Below are 24623 nucleotides of genomic sequence, written 5' to 3'. Positions count from 1 at the left end.
ATGTCTGCGGGCTTCTCCTTCGGCGCGGGGACCCTGGGCTCCGCGGCAGCCGCCGCCGCCGGGGCGGGAGGAGGAGGCGGGGGCGGGGGCTTTTCCTTCGGAGCCGCCACGCCGAGGTAACGCGGCGCCCCCCACCCCGGCTCGGCCCTGCCCGCAGGCCGCAGACCCCCGCGGCCCGGCCCGCCGCCGAGCCGCCGTCGCTCCGCGGGCCTGGCCTGGGCCCAGGTTGGCCGCGGCGGGGCAGGCCCGGGCGGCCGGCGTGTGTGTGAGAGCGAGTGGGTGCTGGGGGGCAGCAGCACCCCGCGCTGCGGGCCTCGGCGGCGCCCGGGGCCCCGGCACTCTTGGCCGACAGGGCCCCGGTGCGCCGAGGAACCGGCTGCAGCGCGGCTGCCCCGGCGCGCAGGGGTGCGGGTGCCCTTCCTGCCGCGTCTGCTTGGTAAATGCAGGCGGACGGTTCAGTGTGCTCGGCAGTTAGTAACAAAGCGGGCTGCGCTTCTGATTTTGCTGTATTTTGGCTTTGCCGGAGCAGGGTGCCTCCCTTCACGGTTATCTCCAGCGTTCTGAAGGCAGAACGCGAATCGTGCGTGTCTGGGTTTCAGTAGTCAGCCTGAGCTTGTGTGTGCGGCATGGAGCTCCTTGGTGTCAAAGCCCAAATGTTTCCAAATGTTTAATGTTCCAGTGTGAATTTTTTTTTTTTTTGAAGTTCGGTGCAACCTTATCCTTTCTGATACAGACAGATAACTTTGCATTTGGTATATAGTGTCTTGGAGTAAAAGGAGAACTTTGCTGTGCTTTGATGTGCATGTGACAGAGCAGGCTCTGTACTAAAGGCATTATTAGTATTTAGGTTTCTCAGAATAATAGGTGAGTCTTTGTTGTTACTGTTTTTTTTTCCCCCCCTTTTTTCGTTCTTTGCACACAACTGTACTAGCAGAGATTATTTTTTCTGACCTGCCTCTGTGGAAGATTAGGTCTGTTGTAGTGGAACTTTGTCTCAAGAGTTTTTCCCAAATCTGATCAGGCAAAATTGATCACTGTGATGTAAACTAAATGGGCAGGGTGAGCTACTCAAGGGAACTTCACCTGAAGCAGATATATTTGAAAAATACTTATCTGTCAGAATTGTCAGGAGTGTGAGGGGAAGGGAACAGAACATCTGGATCTGAAAGAGTACTTGTGGATCAAATGGCAGTATTGCTTTTTGGAAGCCCATATGAGAGGGCACAAGTTTTCTGAGTCTCTTCTAATACTCTTTAATTTTGTGGTCATGACAGATTGATGACATTCTTGTGTTACCTGTGCTTGGTGGGGATTTTTTTGTGTTCTTTCTGTGTTTTTTACCCCTACAGTAAAGCTCCTGTGGAGTTAGTGAAGGACATAAGATTCTTTTGCTTCATGCCTGTTTAATGCAGGTTTCCTGCGATTAAAATGAGCGAGTTAAAATAGAATTTGTTTACTCAAAAACATTTTTCTAAATGTACTGCCTGAAACAAAGGAAACTCTTTTGTCTTGTTGATCTGCACTTGTTAAAAACTGCCTATTGAACTTAAAAGATTTTTATGTTTGGGTTTTGGGGTTTTTTTGCTGTTCTAGCTGACTTTTTAATATCTTAAGAATAATAAGTAAAAGTTTTAACAGGTGCTAATTAATAGCAGTATGGTATGCATTTTTATTCGTGTATTTATTCTTACAAGGAGGACAAGTCTTCAGGGCTATTGGTTCCCAGAGTATCACAGAGGAAGAGGCCTTTTTACTGCTGGATGATTGATGAAAGAATCTTGAGCATCCCTGTGGGATGGTTTGCTTGAGAACATGTTTGAGACTGTAAGAAGAAGCTGTTCTTCTTCTGGGCTGGGTCTAAGACAATATTGCCAGGTGTTGGGAGGAAAGGGGCTTTATTGTGTCGTCCAAGCATAAGTATTATTTATCAGTGTAAGTGACCAGTCAAAGATTATATTCTGGTGGCCCAAAGCCTATGCAATATGCTGGCCTACCTAATTCTTGCATTGTACCAATAGCCCTTCTGGTACTTACGCTCTTTCTTTTTGTTAATTGATGTTCTCTATAGTATGCTTTAGCCAGGTGTAATGCTTTGTACTAGTTCTAAAATTAGAGTTAAGACCTGACTTCAGTGACCTGAGCTCCTCGTCCTTTCATCTGTGGGGAGTAGATAGCCCTTCTGGCACGTGCTTTCTCCTGCTGGTGAGAATGCTGCTGTTACTTTATTTCTACATTTTGCTTTCTTTCTGTCAGAAAAAACAAACAAACAAAATGCTGTTTCACTTTATTTGGGGTTTTTGGTTTTTTGTCCTTTAGTGCTGGATTGCATATTTTGTACCTTGGCTTTCTTCCTCTGGAATGCTGGAACAAAAATTTTCACAAAAGAATCATCTTTGTATATACTGGAAAAAGATGAGCAACATAAACTCTTGACTAGTGAGAGAAGCACAATATTGTATGTTTAAGTTTACAAGCAGTTAGGTCATGGTGCTGTAGTTTAGTACGCTGAAATTTTGGCAGTACAGAAAGCGAGACACTTTGGCCCCTGGGGAGCTGGATGATTAGTGGGTCTGTGTCCTTCTAAACTTCTTGGTCACTCTGCTTCCTGAATTACTTCTTTAAGAATAACTCCTTTAAGAATAACTCACACTAGATTTTGAACTTGCAACTAACTTTTGCTGGGCTTGCCATGATCAGTTTTGTAGATATTTTGAACATTTTTTATGTAAAAGCTCATTACAGCCTTTTTTTTTTTAAGGATTTACTTTTGTGTTTAATTTGTTATGCCTAGGAGCTGCCCTCATACAAAGAGAGGGGATAAGGGAGCAATGAGAGAACACTGAACACCTGAAACATAAAATACTTCTTGACAACTGTTATCCTGAAGTCTAAATTGCATTTTGTTTCAGTGCTACTGTTATACTTAAGCAAAATGTTGTTTAAGTTAGAGAAAATTTGGCTAGTTTGTAAAAAGGCTCACAAATGGGAGCAGGAAGTTTACAAATAAATTATTCACCTGATCTTTCATCAATTTAAGAACAAAATTTTTTAAATCGTAGATTCATCTGGCTGCTAGTACTTGTAATTTCATTGGTTAGAGATAATCAGAATTATTGTATTCCCCCTATATTTTGTGCAATAACTTAATGTGTTCTCTGCTAAATGTAAAGCTTGTTCTGTATTTGCCATGAAACTTCTAAAATGTGTAGTTACCCAAAATAAATTAAAAAGGCCTAATTTTCCTGGTGATGACTGATCTCTGATTCTCTCCTTCCTCTCTCTTCCCCTTCATCTATGAAAATAGCTCTGGAAGTTTATTTCTGTAACTTTCGGACAAGTATACAGTCAGAAAAGAAAGTGTGGCATGGGCCCTCTATGGTTTGCATGTGTGGGGAAGGGTAGCATTTTGGTTAGAAAATGAATTCATGCATCGGTGTGTTTTGGTGGTAAGATAGGGCAAAGTTCTGCTGTTGATGTGAGTGGTTGTGTGTCTGCTTATTACTTTAGAATAAAATAAATTAACATTGGTTGAGGTTTCTGGTCAGAGGTATCTAACTGGACTTGTAACTTGCTTTGAAAAGGTGTTCTTGCAGGTTTGTTGCCGGATTTGTGCTGCCTCTAGCATTTGTTCTCCTGTTTCAGTAGTTCAGGGAGAGTAATTAGGCAGAGCTAATGAGATGATCTAACAGAGAAAAGTTCAAAATTGCCACTGTTTTAGCAAGATGTGTCAGCTCAGCAAGGAGCTGAGCAAATGCTGGAGTCTGTCAGGGAAGCCATGGGAGTTACAGAGCTGTAGAAGGAAAGAGGGAGATCAGGCTTCCTCTTTCTGTTTGGTGGCAGTGAGCTTGGACTCTGTCTTGTCCAGCTGCATTGTGTGTGGTTCAGGAAAATGAATGATGGCGTGGGAAAGAAACTGAAATAAGGGTGGGGGGAAGGGTGGATTTTTTTAATTTGGAAAAATAATTATTGCTAATAGTCTTATTTTGTAATAGCTCAACAGGAGGACTTAATTTTGGAACTCTGGGCTCTTCCACTGCTACAGCGACTACATCAGCTCCTTCAGTGGGCTTTGGGAGTGGACTTTTTGGATCAAAATCAACCACTGGCTTTACACTAGGAGGCACCAGTACAGGTAGAAAAAAATTCTTGCACAGCAGAAATTTTAATCAACAGTGAAGACATATATCATATGTACACAAAAACTGGATCATTGTAATGTGCTTACTTTTTTTTACAGTCATTCTATAGCTCAGAATATTACTTACGTAGTTTTGTAAAAAGGTTTCCTTGAACAGTTTAAAAGGTCATTCACTGAGAATTATGCAGTACCAATGCTGCAGAAACACAAATGCAGTTACACAGGCCCAGGCACAGTTTTCTGGTGTAAATTGTTCCATAATTTGAATCCTTATGTTTTCTGGAAAATCTAACTCTTCATCCAGGATGCTCAAAATCATGATTTAAGATTGAGGTATATTTTGATCTGAAAAATATTTAAAAACATTGTGAGATTGTTAGTATTTGTAATCCTGCAGTAGTAAATATTTCTGGTTTTGTGTGGGTTTTTTAAATGTTAGCAATACACATGAAGTTTATTAATATTTTCCTAGGTCTCTAATTCGGCCTATGAATATACAGAACCTTATAGGAGTATTGGAGTGCAAAAAAGAAAACTTCTGGTTGGAGGGGGTTGGTTGGTTTTGTTTTTTTTTTTCAGCTATCATGCAGACATAACAATGAATTTTACTTTGGCTCCAATACTGCTAGCAAAATGGTCTTCTTTTTCCTTGTACACTTGTATGACTAGATAGGGGAAGTTCTAAGAACCAATCTACTAGAAGTAAATTCAACAGTAGACTGAAAGCCTGTATTACTGTGTTTGGCTACATTGGGGTAATTTTCTTTTAGCTCTCAATGATTCTTTTGATCGTTTAATCAAATGGTTTGGTTTTTTTTAAGTATGAAATGACATAGCACTGTGTTCAAAATAATGTCTTTAAATTACCAGTGGGGCAGAAACCCTAAACTGAGACACAGGGTTTCACAAAGACTTTGGACTCTATAATCCTCTTTATTATACTGTAAATCTGCTGGTTTATGTGCTAATGTTATATACTGCCATATGGCTGAAAAAATACTTGATAGAATTTTGTTTACCTTCATTTGTTTGAAATTTCAAACAATTTGCTATATGACTGTGTTAACATCAGCTTCACTGTTAGCAGATTCTTATAAAGAAAAACGATGCTTTTTGAAGTCAGTTATGCTTTGATTTGTGCTGCTGGTGCTTACAAATACTGTTTTCTATGTTAATGTTTTGCTTTCAACATACTATAGAAAAAAACTTGTGTAATAGTCTACATATTGTCTCATAACATTGCACTATTTCAGTGTTTTGTTTCATGTTTTTTACTAACTGCTCTGTGGTCTTCAATTACTATTCTTATTATGTTTGTTTGTTTTCATTCTTAAAGCAGGAACAGCAACAACTATTGCTACAGGACTGACTCTAGGTAAGGACCTAATTTGGATTTTAATCTTATACAGGCAAAAAAAAACCCAAACAGATCTTTCTTGTAATGTAGGAAGTTAGTGATCACATGTGAGCTTTTTCCCCATTACTAACTACAGTCTGCTTTGCAGCCCAATTGTTAAGGCTGCAAACCAGAGTGGAGCCCTGCAGTTCTGGGCACTGTTACTTGTTGTTAAAGGATTATTCCATTCTTGTACAACAGTGACAGTGGTCATAGTGAAAAGTTAGGCTTTGTGTTTATGTCCCTCTAATGAGCCTCATCCTTCAGCAGAGGGGAGATGGAATATGTTATCAAAGAATTCTTCATGCAGAATTTCTTGCTTTAATGAACTTTGTGTGAACAGGTCTGTAATTACCTGTGAATAAATAGGAAAAAATAGTGTTGGATAAAGAAGCAAATGAAATAGGCAGAAGAAGGCAGGAGCAGCAGCTCACCCAGAACAGACTCTGTGATGCATAATCATATGTGGCAGTTGGTACTATGCAGATGAACATTAATTCTTTTCAATAGCTGAATGAAATGATGTCATCTAAAAAAGACACACAGCAGTTACTGAGAATACCAAGTATGTGTTTCTTACGCATGCTGTTGTGGTTTGTGTATATATATGCACGCTCCTCCTTTACTTTGGAATATGGATTCTAGAATGTAAAATGTATTCTTACCATGAAAACAGCAGGAAGTGGAAGCTTTATTTGCTTTAGTTTAAAAGTGTTCAAGAGCAAAGTTTGAGGGAATAACATCTCAACAATTGTCTGGTTTACAAATTGAAAGGAGATATGCATTCATTTTGGTATGCACATCCAACTGAGAATTTTTAGTTTGTATTTTGGGCAGTATTATTTATAGCTCCATTTACCAATATTTTGTTCATCTATTAGATGTTCTTGGTGGAAGCTCTTTCTTTTTTTACAGGTGTGGGGTTGTTTAAGATTACCACTAGATATAATTGCCAGTCCATGATTAAAACCCATTGGATCACTAGGAAATCTGGGGGAAAAAAAATGCCTGTGCAGTTAATGTAAACCTTTGAAATGTATCTGAAGGTGCTATGGGGATATTTTACTTGATGCAAGTGATCGTGCATGCTGTGGTGCTCATGATGGTTAAATGGAAATAGTTCAGAAGAGAAGGTGGATTGAGCATTTGTTCTCAAACAGAATGTTCTAGGAGTGATAGTTATTTTTGGGTTTCTTTTAGGCACGCCTGCCACCACATCAGCAGCTACCACAGGCTTTAGTTTAGGTTTCAACAAACCTGCAGGTTCGGCCACACCATTTGCTTTACCTGTTACTTCTACCTCAGCGAGTGGCCTATCATTATCATCTGCTCTTACGTCGACTCCTGCAGCAGGTAGGAAAATGTTTAGAGATTTTGGTTTCTTTTTTGGGGGGCTGGTGTTTGTTCTTTTTCACAGTAAAACTTTATGGTAAAACACTTCTATGCTCTATATCTTTCTAGTAGTTACATAATTTTGTGGTACTTTAATAAGAGGGTTTACTGGACTTCACTAGTTCTACATTTGGGTACCCTAATATGGATAGATTTATGGGCAATATACCATGTGATGTAGGCAGCATATAATCGTAAGTCATTAGAAGTGTAGCAAGAGCTGATTCGTCATGTAAAATCATTATTTTTGTTATTGTTAACACCACTGAAGGTTGAAGGCACAGCTGAAAAGTTTGGAAATTGTGTGCCTTTATATATGGCCTGAAATGCTTAACTAGTAGTGGAAACAAGTTTTTTTCCAGTGTAGTTCTTGTATTGGCACACACCTGCCATCATATTTAACTCAGCTAAACTGCACCATGCATGATGATAACTAAGACTGGAGTTTTTTTCTAAACCATAGGAGTCTGCATTTGAGCTCAGCTATGTGTGCCCTCTGCGCTCTGTCTCTATGCCTATGGTCTTTCTCTACTCAATTCTTCCCTATCCTACCAAAAGCTGGGATGCTTAATTCCAGAAGAAGGCTCAAACTACCAAGGAAATGTTCTTGTATCATCTGTCTTGTGTAAAATATTTTAATGTTAACATAAAACACTAACATTTCAGCATTTTAATATAAAAAGTCAATAGCACTTGTTGGATCCATTATGCTGTCAAATAAATTCTGTGCCGGGTTCTGGATTCTTTAGAACACTAAAGGGGGACTTTCAGAAATTTTACATAGTTTTTACATAGTTGCAGGTAAATGGACTAATCAGGATTATGATATTGTAGAACAAAATAACATATTCAAAAGTCTCTAGGGCTTTGTCTGAAAAATCTGCAGGAAATAAAAACAACTATTGAGTTTAGATCATAAACTATTTAGGTTGGAAAAGACCTTAAGATCATCAAGTCCAACCATTAACCTAACACTGCCAAGTCCACCACTAAACCATGTCCCTAAGCACCACATCTACACATCTTTTAAATACCTCCAGGGATAGGGACTCAACCACTTCCCTGGGCAACTTGTTCCAATGCTTGACAAACCTTTCAGTGAAGAAATTTTTCCTAATATCCAATCTAAACCTCCCTTGGCACAACTTGAGGCCATTTTCTCTTGTCCTGTCTCTTGTTACTTGGGAGAAGAGTGTGTCACGAATACAGGTTTGTGAATCCTGCTGATTATGTCAGTTTACTATGAATGAGTGACTTTACACAGTTTGATTTAGTAACAGAATTTACTTGTAGCAAATCACAGAATTTGATTGTAATATTTTTAATAGCACTCAATCATCAATGATTAATAAAGTGATTAGACAAAATTGATCAAAACAGTGACTTAGTTACAGATTCGAAGATGGCAAGGTTCACTATTACTACATGGAAGCACATAAAGGAAAACTAAATTACACTGAGTTGGAATGCTTCACAAAGGGATTGCGTATGTAGGGGATAAGGAGAACCCTCCCATTGAGTCATGAGGTTCAGAATGGACCCCCTTGCTTTCTAAACTCCTCCTCAGAGAGGAGTCTAGGTGTGGCTAGGCCCGCTCTTAGTCTCAGACTTCGTCAACGGGTTATAAGAATAATGCTATAAGAATAATGCAGCAGTATAAGACTCTCTTTGAAATTAAATCATACATCTACAGACTACTTAAGCTGATTCACACATGTATACACACAAACATGAATGCATATATAATAGTGGTATGCCTGCTAAAAATTCCCCTCGAGTTCAGTGAAATACATCTAATGTCTTGGCATTTCTCAACGGGTGAGGGTTGAGCCTTGAGGAGTGGAGAACTTCAGCCCAGGTTCCATTGTTGATCTTCAGCAGTGGAGTTCTGGTTGCAGCAGACTTTCGGAGTCTGCTGGTTTCGCTAGGTCTGAGAGGCGTTTCGATCAGAGGGAGATGCTGATGCAGCCCGTGGCAGTCCAGGATTGCTCAAAGGGCCTCACTTAGGACTGCTGTTTATAGGATTGTGAGATGATTGACTTCAATCACCAGTAAATTTCCACCCAAGCCACAGTTTGGATCAGTAGTTACTGGAATTCCAGTAATGATGATACCACTCTGTTTCAAGGCTGTCAGGGGTAGCTGTTTGTTCTTGCTTCCCTCATTAGCCATAATATGAAGATTTTGATAAGGACAGGGCTGCTCTCTGCTTCAGCCATGTAGGAGTTTCAAGTACTATTAAGGGGCGCTTAACTGACTAACTCGCTACACAAAAGCGGCAGCCTGGAATTCCTGAGATCGTAAAGCCGTTGAAGAGAAAGAGGAATGTGGGGGGGGTTGGAATGCACCACCACAGACCACAGAGACCAACACCCACCTCACTATAGCCTCCTTTCAGGTAGTTGAGGAGGCTGAGGGGAGACATTATCGCTCTCTACTTCTCCAGGCTAAACAATCCCAGTTCCCTCAGCTGCTCCTCATGAGACTTGTGTTCCAGGACGCTTCACCAGCTTCGTTGCTCTTCTTTGGACACTCTCCAGCACCTCAATGTCTGTCTCGTAGTGAGGGTCCCAAAACTGAACACAGTATTTGAGGTGCGGCCTCACCAGTGCTGAGTATGCTAAGGGGGATAATCACTTCCCTAGTCCTGCTGGCCACACTGTTCTTGATACAAGCCAGGGTGCTGTTGGCCTTCTTGGCCACCTGGGCACACTGCTGGCTCATGTTCACTGGCAGTCAACCAACACCCCCAGGTCCTTCTCTGCCAGGCAGCTTTCCAGCCACTCTTCCCCAAGCCTGTAGCATCGCATGGGGTTGTTGTGAGCCAAGTGCAGGACCTGGCACTTGGCCTTGTTGAACCTCCTACAACTGGCCTCAGCCCATTGATCCAGCCTGTCCAGATCCCTTGGTAGAGCCTTCCTACCCTCAAGCATATGAACACTCCTGCCCAACTTGGTGTCATCTGCAAACTTATTGAGGGTGCACTCGATCCCCTCATCCAGATCATTGATAAAGACATTGAACAGAACTGGCCGCAATACTGAGCCCTGGGGAACACCACTTGTGACTGGCCACCAACTGGATTTAATTCCATTCACCGCCACTCTTTGGGCCTGGCCATCCAGCCAGTTTTTTACCCAGCAAAGAGTATGCCCATCCAAGCCATGAGCAGCCAGTTTTTCCAGGAGAATGCTGTGGGAAACGGTGTCAAAGACTTTACTGAAGTCTAGGTAGACAACATCCGCAGCCTTTCCCTCCTCCACTAAGCGGGTCACCTTGTCATAAAAGGAGATCAGGTTAGTCAAGCAGGACCTGCCTTTCATGACCCCATGCTGGATTGCCCGGTTGTCCTGTACGTGCCACATGATGGCACTCAAGATGAACCGCTCCATAACTTTCCCTGGCACGGAGGTCAGACTGACAGGCCTGTAGTTCCCCGGATCCTCCTTCTGGCCCTTCTTGTAGATGGGTATCGCACTTGCTAATCTCCAGTCAACTGGGACCTCCCTGCTTAGCCAGGACTGCTGATAAATGATTTGTTATTCAATTATGATAAAGATGCTGTTCAGACCTTTCAGTTATTTCAGGTTGTCTATGGATGTATTTGAATGCAGTGTCTGCATGAAGCTGGTTTGCTTTCTCTGCAGGAACTACTGGCTTTACATTAAATTTGGGAGGCACAACTGCTCCAACTACAACTGCCTCCACAGGCCTTTCCTTAGGAGGAGCCTTAGCAGGTTTAGGAGGTTCACTCTTCCAGAATACAAGCACAGCAGCAACAGGTAAAAGTTATTTTAGTTTTTTCCTCCTTCTGTCTCAAAACATTGAGACTTAATGTGTGATTGCATAAATTCATAATGTAAGATTATATAAATGCATAAATTCATAATGTATGTTTATATAAAATCTTAACACCGTGAAAGTGTCTTTTTTCACACTGTTACAGTTAAGAACAGTGTTGCTATCCGTGGACAATAAAAATGAAATCCGAAATCATTGGCTTCTTTCTCATTCTTAAATTCACTTGTACTTAACACTTTTTTTAAATGAAAACACAAGGAAATCTTTGTAATTGCCATAATTGACTCAAGGCAGTTGATCATAAATGGGAGAGGGCAGTGATATACAAGTATCTCCTTTGACTGTGAAGAAGTTAAAAGCTGCTTATTTTGGTAGCTTTTGGTATGAATAAAATCTTTTAATATTGTTATTTCACAGCTTCCTGTCTTTTTCAGCTCTAGAGGAAAAATTTGTTGCACTGTGGTGTAGTCTTGGTAACACTGCTCTTAAACTCTCAATGAAACAGAAAGATACTTAAGATGCTGATAATAAGTTAGCTATCTAATTAGCTACCTGGTAGTATGAAGAATTTACATAAAATGCATACAGTTGTATGAAACTTCATGCAATCTGTTTTCTTCTCTGTTTATTTTGCGTATTTTTTTAATCCAAATGTAGTAAATGGACACTCAAACTGCAAGCAAGATTATGTGTGTTTTTAGTTTAAAATAAGTTTTAATTATCAACATTTTAAGTGCAGAAATTATGTTTGGGTTTCTTCTAGGACTTGGGCAGAATGCTTTGAGTTTAACTCTGGGGACAACTGCAGCTCCTTCAACTACTGCCAATGAAGGTCTTGGTGGCATTGATTTTAGTAGTTCTTCAGACAAAAAGAGTAAGTTTGTTTTAAAACACTCAATTTTTTTTTAATTGAGAAAATTATTAGAGCACGACAGCAAAGACACTGTTTCACTGTGTGGAATTAAAGCAAACAACTTCTAACTTTTTTCCCCCCCTCGTACAAGGCATTTCAGTTAATTTCATTCTTAGATATTGTGCTTATATAGAAGAACAAGATTTTGGTTACAAATGCAATGTAATGTAAATTTATGTATTTAAAGTAAGTATAAGCCAATATCATACTTAAGAACCAGGATCTAAACCCTTTAGCCTTTCAGGAGCAAAGATTTGGGGCCATTTGCTGAAAAGCCTTGGGAGATTTCTGAACAGCTATATGTCAAATAGCCACTAGAGGGGGGAGCAGAGCTACGTTTAAGTAATGCATTGCAAATACGAAAAGCACTCGTTTGAGAACAGCTTTCTCCAACTCTAACAGATTTTAAACTACTTCCCCCGCCGCCCCACCCCCCGAAAGCCTGCACAACAAAAATGTCCTGGTTTTAGCTGTTATTCTTCAAAGCTGTATTTCTGGTGGTGCATAGTTCTATCTGATACATTATATCAGTTTGTTAAAAACAGTTTATAAAAACTACCTCTGGTAGCTTTAAAGGACTTAAGTAAAGGAATATTGAGCATTGACATATGGATACCTATTAATTTGTCTTGCTTTTATACTTCCAGAGTAAGCTTAACTAAAGCTGATTCTAAATTGTGCATCTTCTCTGGGGAATCAATACTGTTGATCTCTTGATTCCATTCAGGAGCCAAATTTTAAATTAGGTATACCAATAGCTAAAAGAGAAGGAAATATAGAAACACTATGAAACCATCTTTACAGAGTAACATAAGTTGTGGTGACATAATTCTTTATACTTGTAGAAGAGATAGCATATTGACTGTCCAAACTGGAGTGCTTTGCATGGTGTTGATTGGTTTTGCAGTTTATTACTGAAACTGGGAGTGATGAAACAGCTCCTATTCCTAGGTTCTTACGGGATTTCCATTACTGTAATATTAGGTTATCACAACACTTCTGTAATATACAAATATCTTAAAATGAGGACCAGAGAACCACAGACTCAAAATCTACTTCAGTCTGACGCTTGAAGGGCATTGTTTTGCCCAGCTCTTAGGCAGAAACTTGAATGAGTACCTGAACTCCCCATATGTTGCATGGTGGAACTGGGTGAGTTGGACTGTCGTGGTCAGGATGATAACCAGAGATCCCTTAGCTATAAGCAGTGGGAAATGTTGAAGGAGACTGTTTCTTGAGTTTTCATTTTGTTGGGTTTTTTTGTTTTGTTTTAATTTAGGAGAGTTTCCTATACTGGATAGTGCTGGTGTAAGCAGCCCTGACAAGTATCCCTACCTGTGTGCTGCTACTCAGTTCTGTCAGTACTGCTATATGAGGAACTGTGTTAAGGTTTGAGGGTGGTAGTTTTATGGTTCTGAAGTTTTTATTTCTTTGCCCTCCTGAAGAAAAGGAAGGAAGAGTTGTGGCTACCAAAGAAAAGTGCCCTAGGAATCCCAGTACAGATAGGGACTAGCACCTGTGTTCTCTCTTCTGGAATTCATTATAAAAGCTTTTCCTTCTGGAGACTGAAGACTGACTGACTAGTATACGGCTGCAGGAAAAGAAGCTGTTCTTATACATATTTTCCTCATGTATTACTAAGAAGAATGTAAAAAAAATATAAAAACTGGAGCAATTGCCCAGAAAGTAGCAAAATCTGATTTCAAATCTGTATCTTTTACTTTGTAAGTATTGTTCTGATGTACAGCAAAAAGGAAAAAAGTGGCTGGAGAGAGAAAGCAAAGTACACTTGTTTTTCTGCCTAATTTTTAGGTTATCAGATGAGAAAGGAGTCTGAAAATTCTGGGATTTATCCTCCCCCCCTCCCCCAATTTTGTGTAGATTCCGCCCCCCCCTTAGCAAAAGGTATAGCGAATGGTTGTGAGACTCTAGGCACTCTAATGTACTGGGTGACAGAGTCTGCAGACAATTTTAAGTAGGTATTGCTTCTAAAAGTAGTAGCTTCTCCTGGCAGGAGCACTGGCTTGTGCAGCTTAGAATGTTTGTGGCACTAGGATTAGCTGCGTAGCTACTTTTGCCTTGGTGGCACTGAGAGGGAAGTGAGGATGTGAATTACATCCAGCTGAAGATGATGAAGCCCACTTCTTGGGCTTTCTGAGTGAGTGTTCTTAGCAGACTGCTACAGTATGGGGTGTGAGTACTGCCCCTGACTGGAAATAGTCATGGCCTGTGTTAATGCACGATATTTGTTTCAGCTCTGTTCTATTACTCAGAGGCATTTGGCATCTTGAACCACAGATACGTAGTTTGGAATATGTAGGTGGTAGGTAAGCAGTAACATCTTCAGTTTTGTAAAACCTCATTCATTACTGGACTTGATGCAATAGCAGAATTTGTAGGGAAGTCCAATGGGCAAACCTTCATTACCTTCATATTTGAGAGGAGTCTGTTATTGCCGACTTTAAACACTTGAGTGTTTTGTGGGTGCAGGCCCAAGTGAGTTGTGGTTGCATAAGCAGAATCAGATTTCTTATGCAACTGCAGTTGTTTGTGCACTTCTAGTGACTCGTATAGTGACACAAGATGTTTTGCATTACTTTATGTGCCAATAAATTAGCACCTCAACTGTTGAACCATTGTTCTTGAAAAGATACTTATCTGTGAAGGGGGAGTAAATTAAAACCTTCTTTCTTTTATGGCTAGCCTAGTCTGTTCCTCTTATCAAGAGAAATCAAGCAGATTGTAGTCATTAGTTCTTCCCTAAAATCTCATTCAGGTTGTTTTGTTCTTCAAAGCTTTATTTCTGATCTACAGTTTTTATTTTCTAGGTGACAAAGCAGGAACAAGACCAGAGTAAGTGTCAGATTTTCTTTGCATTCTATGTCTTATTAGAAAACAGCTAAACTAAATATGTTGGCTTTTCTATTACTTCAATCTCGAAAAAGGCATAAATGTAAACAACCGACTTTTGTAATATGGGCAATTTAGTAATGGTGGTTCATTGTTTTAAACATTGCAATTTTCCCATCAAATGCAATACCTACAGCTTATCTGGCATCTGCTATAGACTGATCATGTGGTCTGAAAAATGGTTTCTGCAAATGTGTGCAATACTTACACCACAGGCTGGACCCTGGCATAGTATCTGTGAGCATTAATCCAAAGCATTCCTAGTTGTGGCATACATGCAATGGGTGCAAAACTGTGTAATCAGTCACTTGAATATTTCATGATATTTAGTAGTCGTGCAACAACGTTTGGCAGTATTATAGCACCATCTAAACATGCATTGTCTCTTGCAGAGATAGCAAAGCACTAAAGGACGAAAATCTACCTCCAGTAATCTGTCAAGATGTAGAAAATCTACAGTAAGTAGTATTTTTTACTTATGGTAGTTGATTAGATAAAGGATTGTATGCTGTTGATGCTCTGTGATGAAAACACCCTACTGCAGGCTGCATGCAGGATAACTTACTAGCCCAAGTCCTTTCAGCAGGTTAATCCTGGGGAACAGAGTAGACAAGTAGTTCTGGAGGCTGAAGTCTTAGACTGTTTGGGGTTTTTTCAGCCTTGCTTTTACATGCATTTATGCAAACGGGCATGCCCAACAAATATGCTTTTAGAATCTGATCCATCTCTGCCTGGGAGTATTAAGCCTGTTGCACATGTATAGTAAGTATTGAACCTTACGTCCATATCACATGTGCATTGTGGATCTCGTATGGAATAGAACTGTGAAAGAGCCTTCCCTCAGGCAGGAAGAAGGCAGGTTGTAGACTAGTCAAAGAGGCTATATGTCAGTGTATTTGTGAGTTCAAAGTAGTAATCACTTTAACATAGGTGCTATGTATTATTTTTTATATATATAAAATAATTGATACATATCTTGGTTTGTCAGGGTTCAGGATAACATGTTTAAACACTTGCTATTGTAGTTCAGGGAGTTTGGTTTGTGGGGTTTGTTTTTTTTTTTACAGCGTTAACATGCTAGGAGTTAAGATAATACTATGCTATACAGTAATTTTACTGTTCAGTACTTGATTTTGGAAAAATTAATTTAATAGCTATTTAAATAATGTGACCAAGTAGTAAACACTTGCATACTTCAGGTTCAATGTATTATGTTTCTTTCCTCCCTACCCCCTTCTGTTTCCCTTCCCCAGGAAATTTGTGAAAGAACAAAAACAAGTTCAGGAAGAAATTAGTAGAATGTCCTCTAAAGCAATGCTTAAAGTACAAGAAGACATTAAAGCTTTGAAACAACTTCTGTCTGTAGTTGCCAGTGGACTACAGAGAAACACTCTTAACATTGACAAACTGAAAGTGGAAACTGCACAGGTATAATTGAAAGTAAATTTTGTTATGTAGAGTTTGTATGTTGATTATTTCATACGGTATAACTAGCCGCCTTTATCAGTCAAGTTAACACGTGTGTCCAAACTAAAGCAGTTGTAAGCAAAGTGGAAAAATTGAATCTCTTCTAAACTATTTGAAGTTACTGGGGGAGACTGAAATCTGTGATGTCAGTATTCTCAGATAAGTACAGCAGCAATAAAATGGCTTTTATTCAGGAAAGCGCTCCTATATAGCAAAGGCAACAGAAGGGAATGTGTGCCCACTTTAGCTGAGTTTCAGTTATATATTCAGCTGCTAGTGAAGACATATTTGTAACAACATGCTGGACTCTGGAGCAGCAGAAATGCAAGTATGTTTTCTTCTGATGACTTTAAAAAAAAAACAAACAAAACCCACCCCATAACATTTCAGGGACCAAAGTATTGTAACTAGCACAGTATTCATTTAGTGAACTTGAGTCACAACTCTGTCCACGAGTCTGCATCTTAACTGTGCAAACAGTTTGAGCTCAAGTTTTGATGCAAGTGCTTTTCAAGTGAAGTTCTGTACCACTTTTTATTTCATCTGGCATGTCAAGGCTCCTTGCTGTACAAATAAGTGTATTCTAAAGTAAAAAGTTGATATTTTTTTCTGTATCTTGTGATACCAAAAGGAAATACTCTGCAGTTGTGCCTTGCCAACAGTTTTCTGTGAAAATAAAAACTCGTTACTGATGTTCTTGTATTTCTGTAAATGATGCAGTTGAGAATAATTGCAGAACCAGGCACGGAGAATTTCTGGGTGATAGAGTTATTAGAAATTATTAAACAGAAGTGTATGCTGTTATTATCACACATAAAAAGATCATTTCCATAGAAAGAGAGGCATTTTTTTAACTAGTTAATATTTTTTTAAAAGGCTAAATCTAAATAATCCTTTTTGTCCTATTTCTTCTCTTTTAGGTGTGTTACTTCATTGCACTTAATTGTTGCTTTTTCCCCCCCTAGTCCTCAATAATTGTAACAGGATTTTTGAAGTACAATAGAAATTAGATCTTATTTCTGACAGTTTAGCACAGTATTTTCTTAACTTCTGAGAGCTCAATGTGCTTTCAGTATGTGCTGTTGTTTGCTCCTTTCCCAAACTTCTGTTGGTATTTGCAATTCTCCAACTTTCTGGCAGTCTATTCTTTGAAGAATTTCTGGTCAGATTCTATCATGATATTAACTTAAATGTATGAAGAAGATATTTTATATGAATGAACAGCAGAGTTGTAGCTATTTTCTTTTTGAACACTTCATGCAGAACCTTATCTTTTATTAATTTTCCCTATTTATTTAGGAACTAAAGAATGCAGAAATAGCATTACGAACACAGAAAACTCCTCCTGGTCTCCAGCATGAAAATACAGCCCCAGCAGAGTGAGTTACTGTTATTCATAAAACCAGTCAATAATATAACTTGAAGAGTAGACTCTGGGGAGACCTTACTGCAGCCTTTCAGTACTTAAAAGGGGCTTATAAGAAAGATGGGGACAGACTTTTTAGTAGAGCCTGTAGTGGTAGGACAAGGGATAATGGTTTTAAACTGAAGGAAGGTTGATTCAGACTAGATAAGGAAGAAATTTTTTACAGTGAGGGTGGTGAAACACTGGAACAGGTTGCCCAGGGAGGTGGTAACTGGAAACATTAAAGATCAGGTTGGACAGGGCTCTGAGCAACCTGATCTAGTTGAATATGTCCCTGCTCACTGCAGGGGGGTCAGATTATATGACCTTTAAACATCCCTTCCAACCCAAACCATTTTATAATTCTATGAACTTTGTAATATGATTTTTTTTCTGCTTCTTGTAACATTTGTACTGAATGCTTCATAGAATGAGTGTTTCATTTCTACACTTAATTTATCTCATAGACATGAGAAATACAGGCCTCACTCTCCACTACACAGGGACGTCAAGAATGTCATAGAATATAACTGTTACAATTAATTAAATTAATATTGGCAGCTACTATAGATCAGATTTTAAAAAAATAGTGGTAAACAAGTGATGTTCAACCATATGATTTTGTTGTTTTACTCATCTAGCTACTTCAGAATCTTGGTTGAGCAGTTTGAAGTACAACTGCAGCAATACAGGCAACAAATAGAAGAACTGGAAAATCATCTTGCTACTCAAGCAAATAATTCACACATAACTCCACAAGGTAAATGTTTCAATTTTAATGTTTCATAGATAAAAATTAAGAAATCTTACACCTGTAAGAAAAATTTAGTAATTAATCACCTCATTTGCTATTGTTGGCTTTTCTTATTTAATGTGCAGAAATAAGTGTTCAGATAGATTCTGCAGTTGTTCAATATAAAGATTTGTACTTAAAGGTTAAATTCATAAAGGTTCTTGAGCTTTTTAAAATGGATCCAGTTCATGAGGTGCAATTTGTAGGCCTGGTTTGTTTTTACATCCACTATATCCATCTCCCTGCCTTCAGCATCTAGCTGTTATGAGGCTGATGTCTGGCACTTTCTGTCTCGCCCCTGGCTGTCTGACCAGAAAAATGTGGGTGTCTGCTCTGCCAGCTCCAGATCAAAATGGGAACTTTTCCCTAGTTTGGAGTCTGATGGTATTGCCTTCAGCTCTGACTGAGAAAATTTAGTCTTGTTTGCTGCCACATCATTGAATTCTGGGAGAATCTCTCTGGTCAGAGAATATTGACCTCTGGACAGTAGTCTTCTGGTCGGTTGCCATTCCTGTGTTGATAGACATTTTTATCTTTTGGGCCATTTTAGGTTGAGGTCCTGCAATAAGCAGTGATTTCAAGTGCATGTCTTTTTGTGCCAAATGATACTTGAACATCTTGCCATCACAGGATGGTACCTAGACTCTGAACCTTATATGTCAAAACCAAGAGAACTGTCTAGACGTAGCTTCCAGAATGGAAGATCTGCTGAATCCTGAGAGCCCTCTATCTTTCCATGTGTTCTTCTTGTCTGGCCAGAGTATGAGAGGGATGCCTTCACAGATTTTCCTCAGGTTTTTCAGAAGTTTCTGCTATAATGTAGAGGTTCCTTGCTTGTGTGGGAAACGCTTAATCTGTTGTGCCAGCATGCTCAGACTGTCAGCAAATGATCTAGTGATCTAGTCGACACTGTATTGCATATGTAGCCTTTACCATACAGGAGAAACTTCCTTTACCATACAGGAAACCATGACCCAGAATGTCTTGAAAATTTTGAAATGTCTAGCATTCAGTATCAATAAATTGCCTCCAGACTCTTTGGAAACTTGTAGCCAGTCTTCCTAGATACCACTGCCTCCACAACCCTGCAGGTTGGCATGAGATTTATTCCCCAGCTTTTCTTTTTTAGAAAGAAATGCAAATTATAATGGAGAAATTCCCCTATAGAGAGGCAGACCTTTTCAGTTCAGGAATCATTGCTAGACCTACACATCTTCAAGAACTTGATAGCTACTATTTGCATTTCAGTAGGTTATATCCATCCTTCAGAGGAAGTGCTATCGCTGATCTTTTCACAGTGAAAGACCACTTCAGCACTTTTCTGTCCTCCAGTTTGGTACATTGTTTCAGTGCTTCTTTCAGAAAAGCCATTTTTTTATCAGCAGATACCTCATGTTGCCAAAACCTTTCAGATTTCCCCTTTAATCCTAAAGTTTTGCATTAGTTAGGTCAGTGCACTGAAAACACTTTCATATCTGTGTGGGAAGTAGGATATTCTAAATCTAAGACTTCATGTAGGCAAGAAGCTCCCCATTGTGTTTCTCTGTTTATGATGTGCTTGTGGGTAGAGCTAGAATAATGAGTTCCTGTGATGCTTGTTAATCATGTCTTTAAAACGTAAGTAAAGTTTCCATTCTACTGCTCCCTCTTTGGCAAAATCAACTGAACACTTAACTGTACTTCAAGGCATGAAGAGTGGAAAATACATACAAATGCAAGAAAATCTGATTTAACTATTTATGTAAAAAACAATGAGGTAAAACATTACTGTGTAATTAGATAAAGTTAGGTTAAATACTATTTTTTTAGCTTTGCTAAATGATAGAATCATAGGAAACTAATTGCCATGTGTATAAAAATAAATCTGAGAAAAAGAGTACTTTTCGAAATAAAGTTTGAAGCCCTTCCAAAACGGAGTCCTTGGATGACTTCTGTCACCCAGTTGCTCTCAAATTCTGTATTTCTTATAGACATTAACTTGTTCTCACTCAATTGTTTTGTGCTTTGTGCTGTATGGGTTTTGGGTGGGCTTCTTGCTGCAGTATAAACACTAAATCTTTTATCCTGGTAGTAAGATTGTCACTTACCAGTGTTTTATATGCCTCTTACAGATTTGTCTATGGCTATGCAGAAAATCTATCAAACGTTTGTAGCTTTAGCTGCACAACTTCAATCAATACATGAAAATGTAAAGGTATGTTGTTTTGATGTGTTCCTGTGTATTTAGTGAAAGAACTACAAAGAGTCACTTTTTGAAAATATATCTTCAGGTATTCTTTTTTTTTTTTTTTTTTGCTTCTGTTAAATTAACTGCTCTTAAAAATTTTTAAACTGTCCTTGAGAAGTGCTTTGATTTAAAAAGTAACTTTTGTTCAGCTGAAGTCTAATTTGAATTATTTACTTATAGTGATGATAGCAACTGACCACAGTCATTTAGGTTACAAAATATTTTTCACTTAACTGCATTTCCTTTTTAATTGTTGATCAATTTTTGAAATGTCTGTCCTTTAGCTTATGCTTGTATGTTCTGCTTTTTGCCCAATGACCTCTTGATCTTAAGCAAAGATGATCTAAATATGCTCTTACTCAAATAGGTAACAGAAAAAAAGTAGGTATTCATATGTAAGATTTTTCAACATATCAAAAGAACTTTGGTGAAAATTATGTTCTGGCTTGCTTAATTTTTTTCAGCCTGGTTTTCATGGAAAGTCATATGTGTAGAAGAAAAAAGACTAATGTGAAAAAATGCTAGTGTATCAAAGGTCCTAGTTAGGCTTGTTTTTTTCCAAATGAACTCTGGTTTGAATTTCCCATTTACAGTTCTGGACATACTGACAAAATGTCAATGTTCTACAATCCATAATTTTTCTTGAGATCATCAGAACCCTTCTTGGTTACAAAAAAAAAAAAAAAAAACCAAACAACCAACTTGGAGAAAAGTACAAGTGTTTGGGATTGTTTCTGCTAAGTGACTTCCTTAATGGGAATAAGCTCTGGTAAATCCTGTGCTTGTTTCCTTCTCAAAGCTTCTTCTGCACAGTAGAGCTAGTTCTCCAAACGTCTGAAACTCTTTACTTTTCCTAAATAAAGTTCAGGAATACTGAGGATCTTGTATGAACTAGATTTCTTGCATTGCATTGCTTCTGTCAGCATGAATATTCGCTGTTTACAGCTACCTGCCATCAGATATTTGTGCTGCTCTTAGTTAACTCTGTTTTGGTACCAGATACAAAATATATTGGCTCTTCCATAATTTCGGCAGAATTACACAAAAAGAATCCCAAATGTGTTCTGGGCTCTTCACTCCTGAGATCTGAGTGTAGCCTGAACTCGTGCAGTGGTCTTTGTGATGATACATTTTTGTTGTTCTTCAGTATGAAGAGCTGGATTAGCATGCAAATATAAGCAGTAGTATCTTCAGTACCTTGTCAGTGTGACTGAATAGGAAATACTTTACTTCAGCTTGAGAAGTATTCTATTGCCTGAAACTAAGGGGTTGATTTGAGGATTTTTCTTTCTTTTGGGGAATATTTTTTGAGATTTTAATCTAGTGGGTGGACATGAAGGCTGATATTTTGGAAGACACAGTTATAAATAAAACTTCAAAAATGAGAAAAATGAATGTACTGCTTAAGGGGATCTGTCATTCTGACCATCTGTTTTAGTTTATCAGCTAGGAGATGTGAGCAGTTTTGAAACTGCTGTGTCTGCCTTATTTGATGGTTGTGATATGGTTTGTGAAGACAGAGCTGTGACCACAATTCATTCCTTTGTCTGAAGTAGGCTTTCTGGTTTGCACGTACACTTTGATTCAAAGGTCTGAAGTTGTAGAAAAAATATGTCCTGGAACATCTTTGCACAGGGCTAGTTGTTAAATGCATTTATATCATATATGAACATATAGATACGTTCTGTATCCAAGGTCACTGAAGAGTAAAATGTGCTTGGGCACAATTCAGGTGGCGAATGTCATTAAATCATTCTGCATAGATTAGTCTTACAAACTGCTCTACAACATCTAATGGCATTTGTCAGCTCCTATGGCAGTCAGTCTGGCATTGTATTAAATCTCATCAGAGTTCTACACATGTCTTTTCTGTCCAAACACAGCACTCCTGATGTGATAATGAGGTCATTATTTCTGTGTGTTTCCTGCTGTTGCTGATAGACTTAGGATTACAGCTGTTCAAATCCTGAGTCAGAATTTTTGGACAGTTAAGCTCCTCTTCTTGGAAACAAGCATATCCTTAGCCAGGAACACAGGACACAGTATGCCTTCTATAAAATTCAATTGAACCTACTGTTGTTTGGTTTTAATAAATCTATTACATTTTAAAGATTCTCTGTTAGAAGATGGAAATCATTCTATCAGTTCTTTAACTGAGGTCATGTATTCTTTTTATGTGACTTAGGTAACATAAATAGTTATATAGCACTAGTTCCCTCATTTGTGACAGAAATGGCTCATGATGAACAGGCCAAGCCAGGTGTTGCCACAGAAGGTGGGGTTTTGAGGGAGGAAGGGGCATAGGCAAGGGGAGGGAGGGACACAACACAACAGATTTAGGCTACTTATTAGTCTAAAGCAGAATGATCTATTGCATTTGCACTGTATGACATCATTGATGAAATGCATCAGAAACAAGAGTGAATTCTAAAATTCTGGTAGCTTCTTTGGCTTTGTGCTATGCAAGAAATGCAAGAGTGAAAGGCAGGAAAGGAAGAGGTGACGGTGATAGGGGAGCAAAAGCAGACTCCATGCAGAAAGGATAGCACTGAAGGAGAGCGTGTTATTTCATGTTTTAAGCTAGTAATGTGGCTGTATTTTCCCTCTTAGGTCAGCTAGTACAGTGGTACAAATTGAATTGTGCTGACTTATACCAAATTTTTGGCAGATTTTGATACCATTCAGTATGTTAGTCTGCTACGCTTGACTGCTTTGCAGAATTTAAGGAACCTGTTCTGCTATAGCTGGTGCAAAACAGTTCTCTCCAGCTCATAGCCTGACTATAGCTCCTTTCAGGTTGTGGGGTTTTTTTTTGTTTTGTTTTTGGTGGGGTGTTTTTTGTTTGTTCTGTTTTTTAAGGAAATGTATTTATAACTCGGTGTCTCTTTCCTTATTAAGTTAAGGCTTATGTTAAATACACTGAACTAAAATTACTTCCCCCCCACCCCCTTCAGATGCTCAAAGACCAATACCTTGGCTACAGGAAAACCTTTCTGGGAGATGCCATGGATGTGTTTGAGGCAAGACGAACAGAAGCTAAGAAGTGGCAGAGCGCGCCACGTGTTACCACTGGACCGACCCCTTTCAGCAACATACCAAATGCAGCAGCCGTTGCGATGGCTGCAACACTTACTCAGCAGCAACAGCCTGCTACAGGTCTGAGTGCATTCAAGTTATAGATTATTAGTGTTACGACAATAGTAGATTTGTGTAAAATTTTCTATGAAGTCTTCCTTTGTGTTAGACTAAAAATCTAAGCGTTGTGATGAGCAAAGTTACTGATACATAGCCAATAGAAAAATGCAGGGTAGACTTAGCAATAATTATACAACAGATACTTAATCTTGTGAATTTACTTGTATTGGTGATATTTACTGTATTGTTCTAACTTAGCCCTTGGAATGTGAGTCTTCATTCTTAAGTAACATCTCTGAATACGCATAGTATAGCCTCTTTCCAGAATTGTATGGTTATAGTAAATTATTTCAAATTGGTGAGGAGAAAATATCTAAATGCATATTACCTTTTTCTTATGTAAAATTAATAATGCATTTTTATATAGCACTTTGGAACTGTAAAATGAAAAATGCTGTAGAACAGGAAGGATCTTGGAGCAAACATCTGTAGAATAGGAAGACGGATGCCTGGCTTATTATTTTATAGCCAGCTCCTTTGTCAGGGTGATGTTGGAGCAGTTTTTGCTGGCCATTCTGCTATTGTGAATAAATAATAGAGAAAGTAGAGTGGATCAGTGGTTCTGTGTGTGCATGTGTGTAAGAGGAAGACCAAAACAAGAGTTAATGCATGACCCACTGCTAATGAAGAATGGATACGTATGGCAAAGGAAATAACTTAAGGCACTTTAGTGGACATTGTTATACTAACCCAACACTCCTCAGAGAGGGATTCCTGAATGTAGAGAATTGAATCAATATTTATCATTTAACAGAAGTGAGATAAATTCCATTTAATTTTACTTGAACATGGATATGTGTCTATATCGGCAAATTATGGCAAGCATAGGTAGCTTCACTCTACCATTTATTTTTTAAATGATGTTTATCATAGGTGTACTGAAAGTCATATTAGCACCTTTTCCTTCTCTTGTCTTATAACAGCAGTTGTATTTTGAATGGTTTTAATTAGAGACCTATGCAGCAACCACCTTAAGTTTGACAAAT

General features: G+C 38.8%; 1 protein-coding gene across 3 annotated transcripts in view; it reads left to right on the top strand.

The window, feature by feature from the left end:
• The window catches only part of NUP58 (nucleoporin 58), a 38745-nt gene continuing 14122 nt past the window's right edge, over positions 1 to 24623 (top strand). For 2 of the 3 annotated variants that reach the window (XM_075715914.1, XM_075715895.1), the window contains exons 1-13: positions 1 to 116; positions 3993 to 4132; positions 5478 to 5513; positions 6735 to 6887; positions 10574 to 10708; positions 11491 to 11601; positions 14469 to 14493; positions 14943 to 15008; positions 15804 to 15978; positions 17317 to 17396; positions 18064 to 18182; positions 20327 to 20409; positions 23397 to 23598. In XM_075715914.1, the coding sequence (XP_075572029.1) occupies positions 1 to 116; positions 3993 to 4132; positions 5478 to 5513; positions 6735 to 6887; positions 10574 to 10708; positions 11491 to 11601; positions 14469 to 14493; positions 14943 to 15008; positions 15804 to 15978; positions 17317 to 17396; positions 18064 to 18182; positions 20327 to 20409; positions 23397 to 23598 (1441 nt within the window). The remainder of the gene's footprint in view (positions 117 to 3992; positions 4133 to 5477; positions 5514 to 6734; positions 6888 to 10573; positions 10709 to 11490; positions 11602 to 14468; positions 14494 to 14942; positions 15009 to 15803; positions 15979 to 17316; positions 17397 to 18063; positions 18183 to 20326; positions 20410 to 23396; positions 23599 to 24623) is intronic. The other variant, XM_075715903.1, reaches the window with a different exon arrangement.

This window comes from Pelecanus crispus, chromosome 1, assembly GCF_030463565.1.
Source record: "Pelecanus crispus isolate bPelCri1 chromosome 1, bPelCri1.pri, whole genome shotgun sequence".
NCBI classification, from domain to species: Eukaryota; Metazoa; Chordata; class Aves; order Pelecaniformes; family Pelecanidae; genus Pelecanus; species Pelecanus crispus.
The sequence above is the reverse complement of the archived record's forward strand: the minus strand, read 5'-3'. Positions and strand labels throughout refer to the sequence as shown.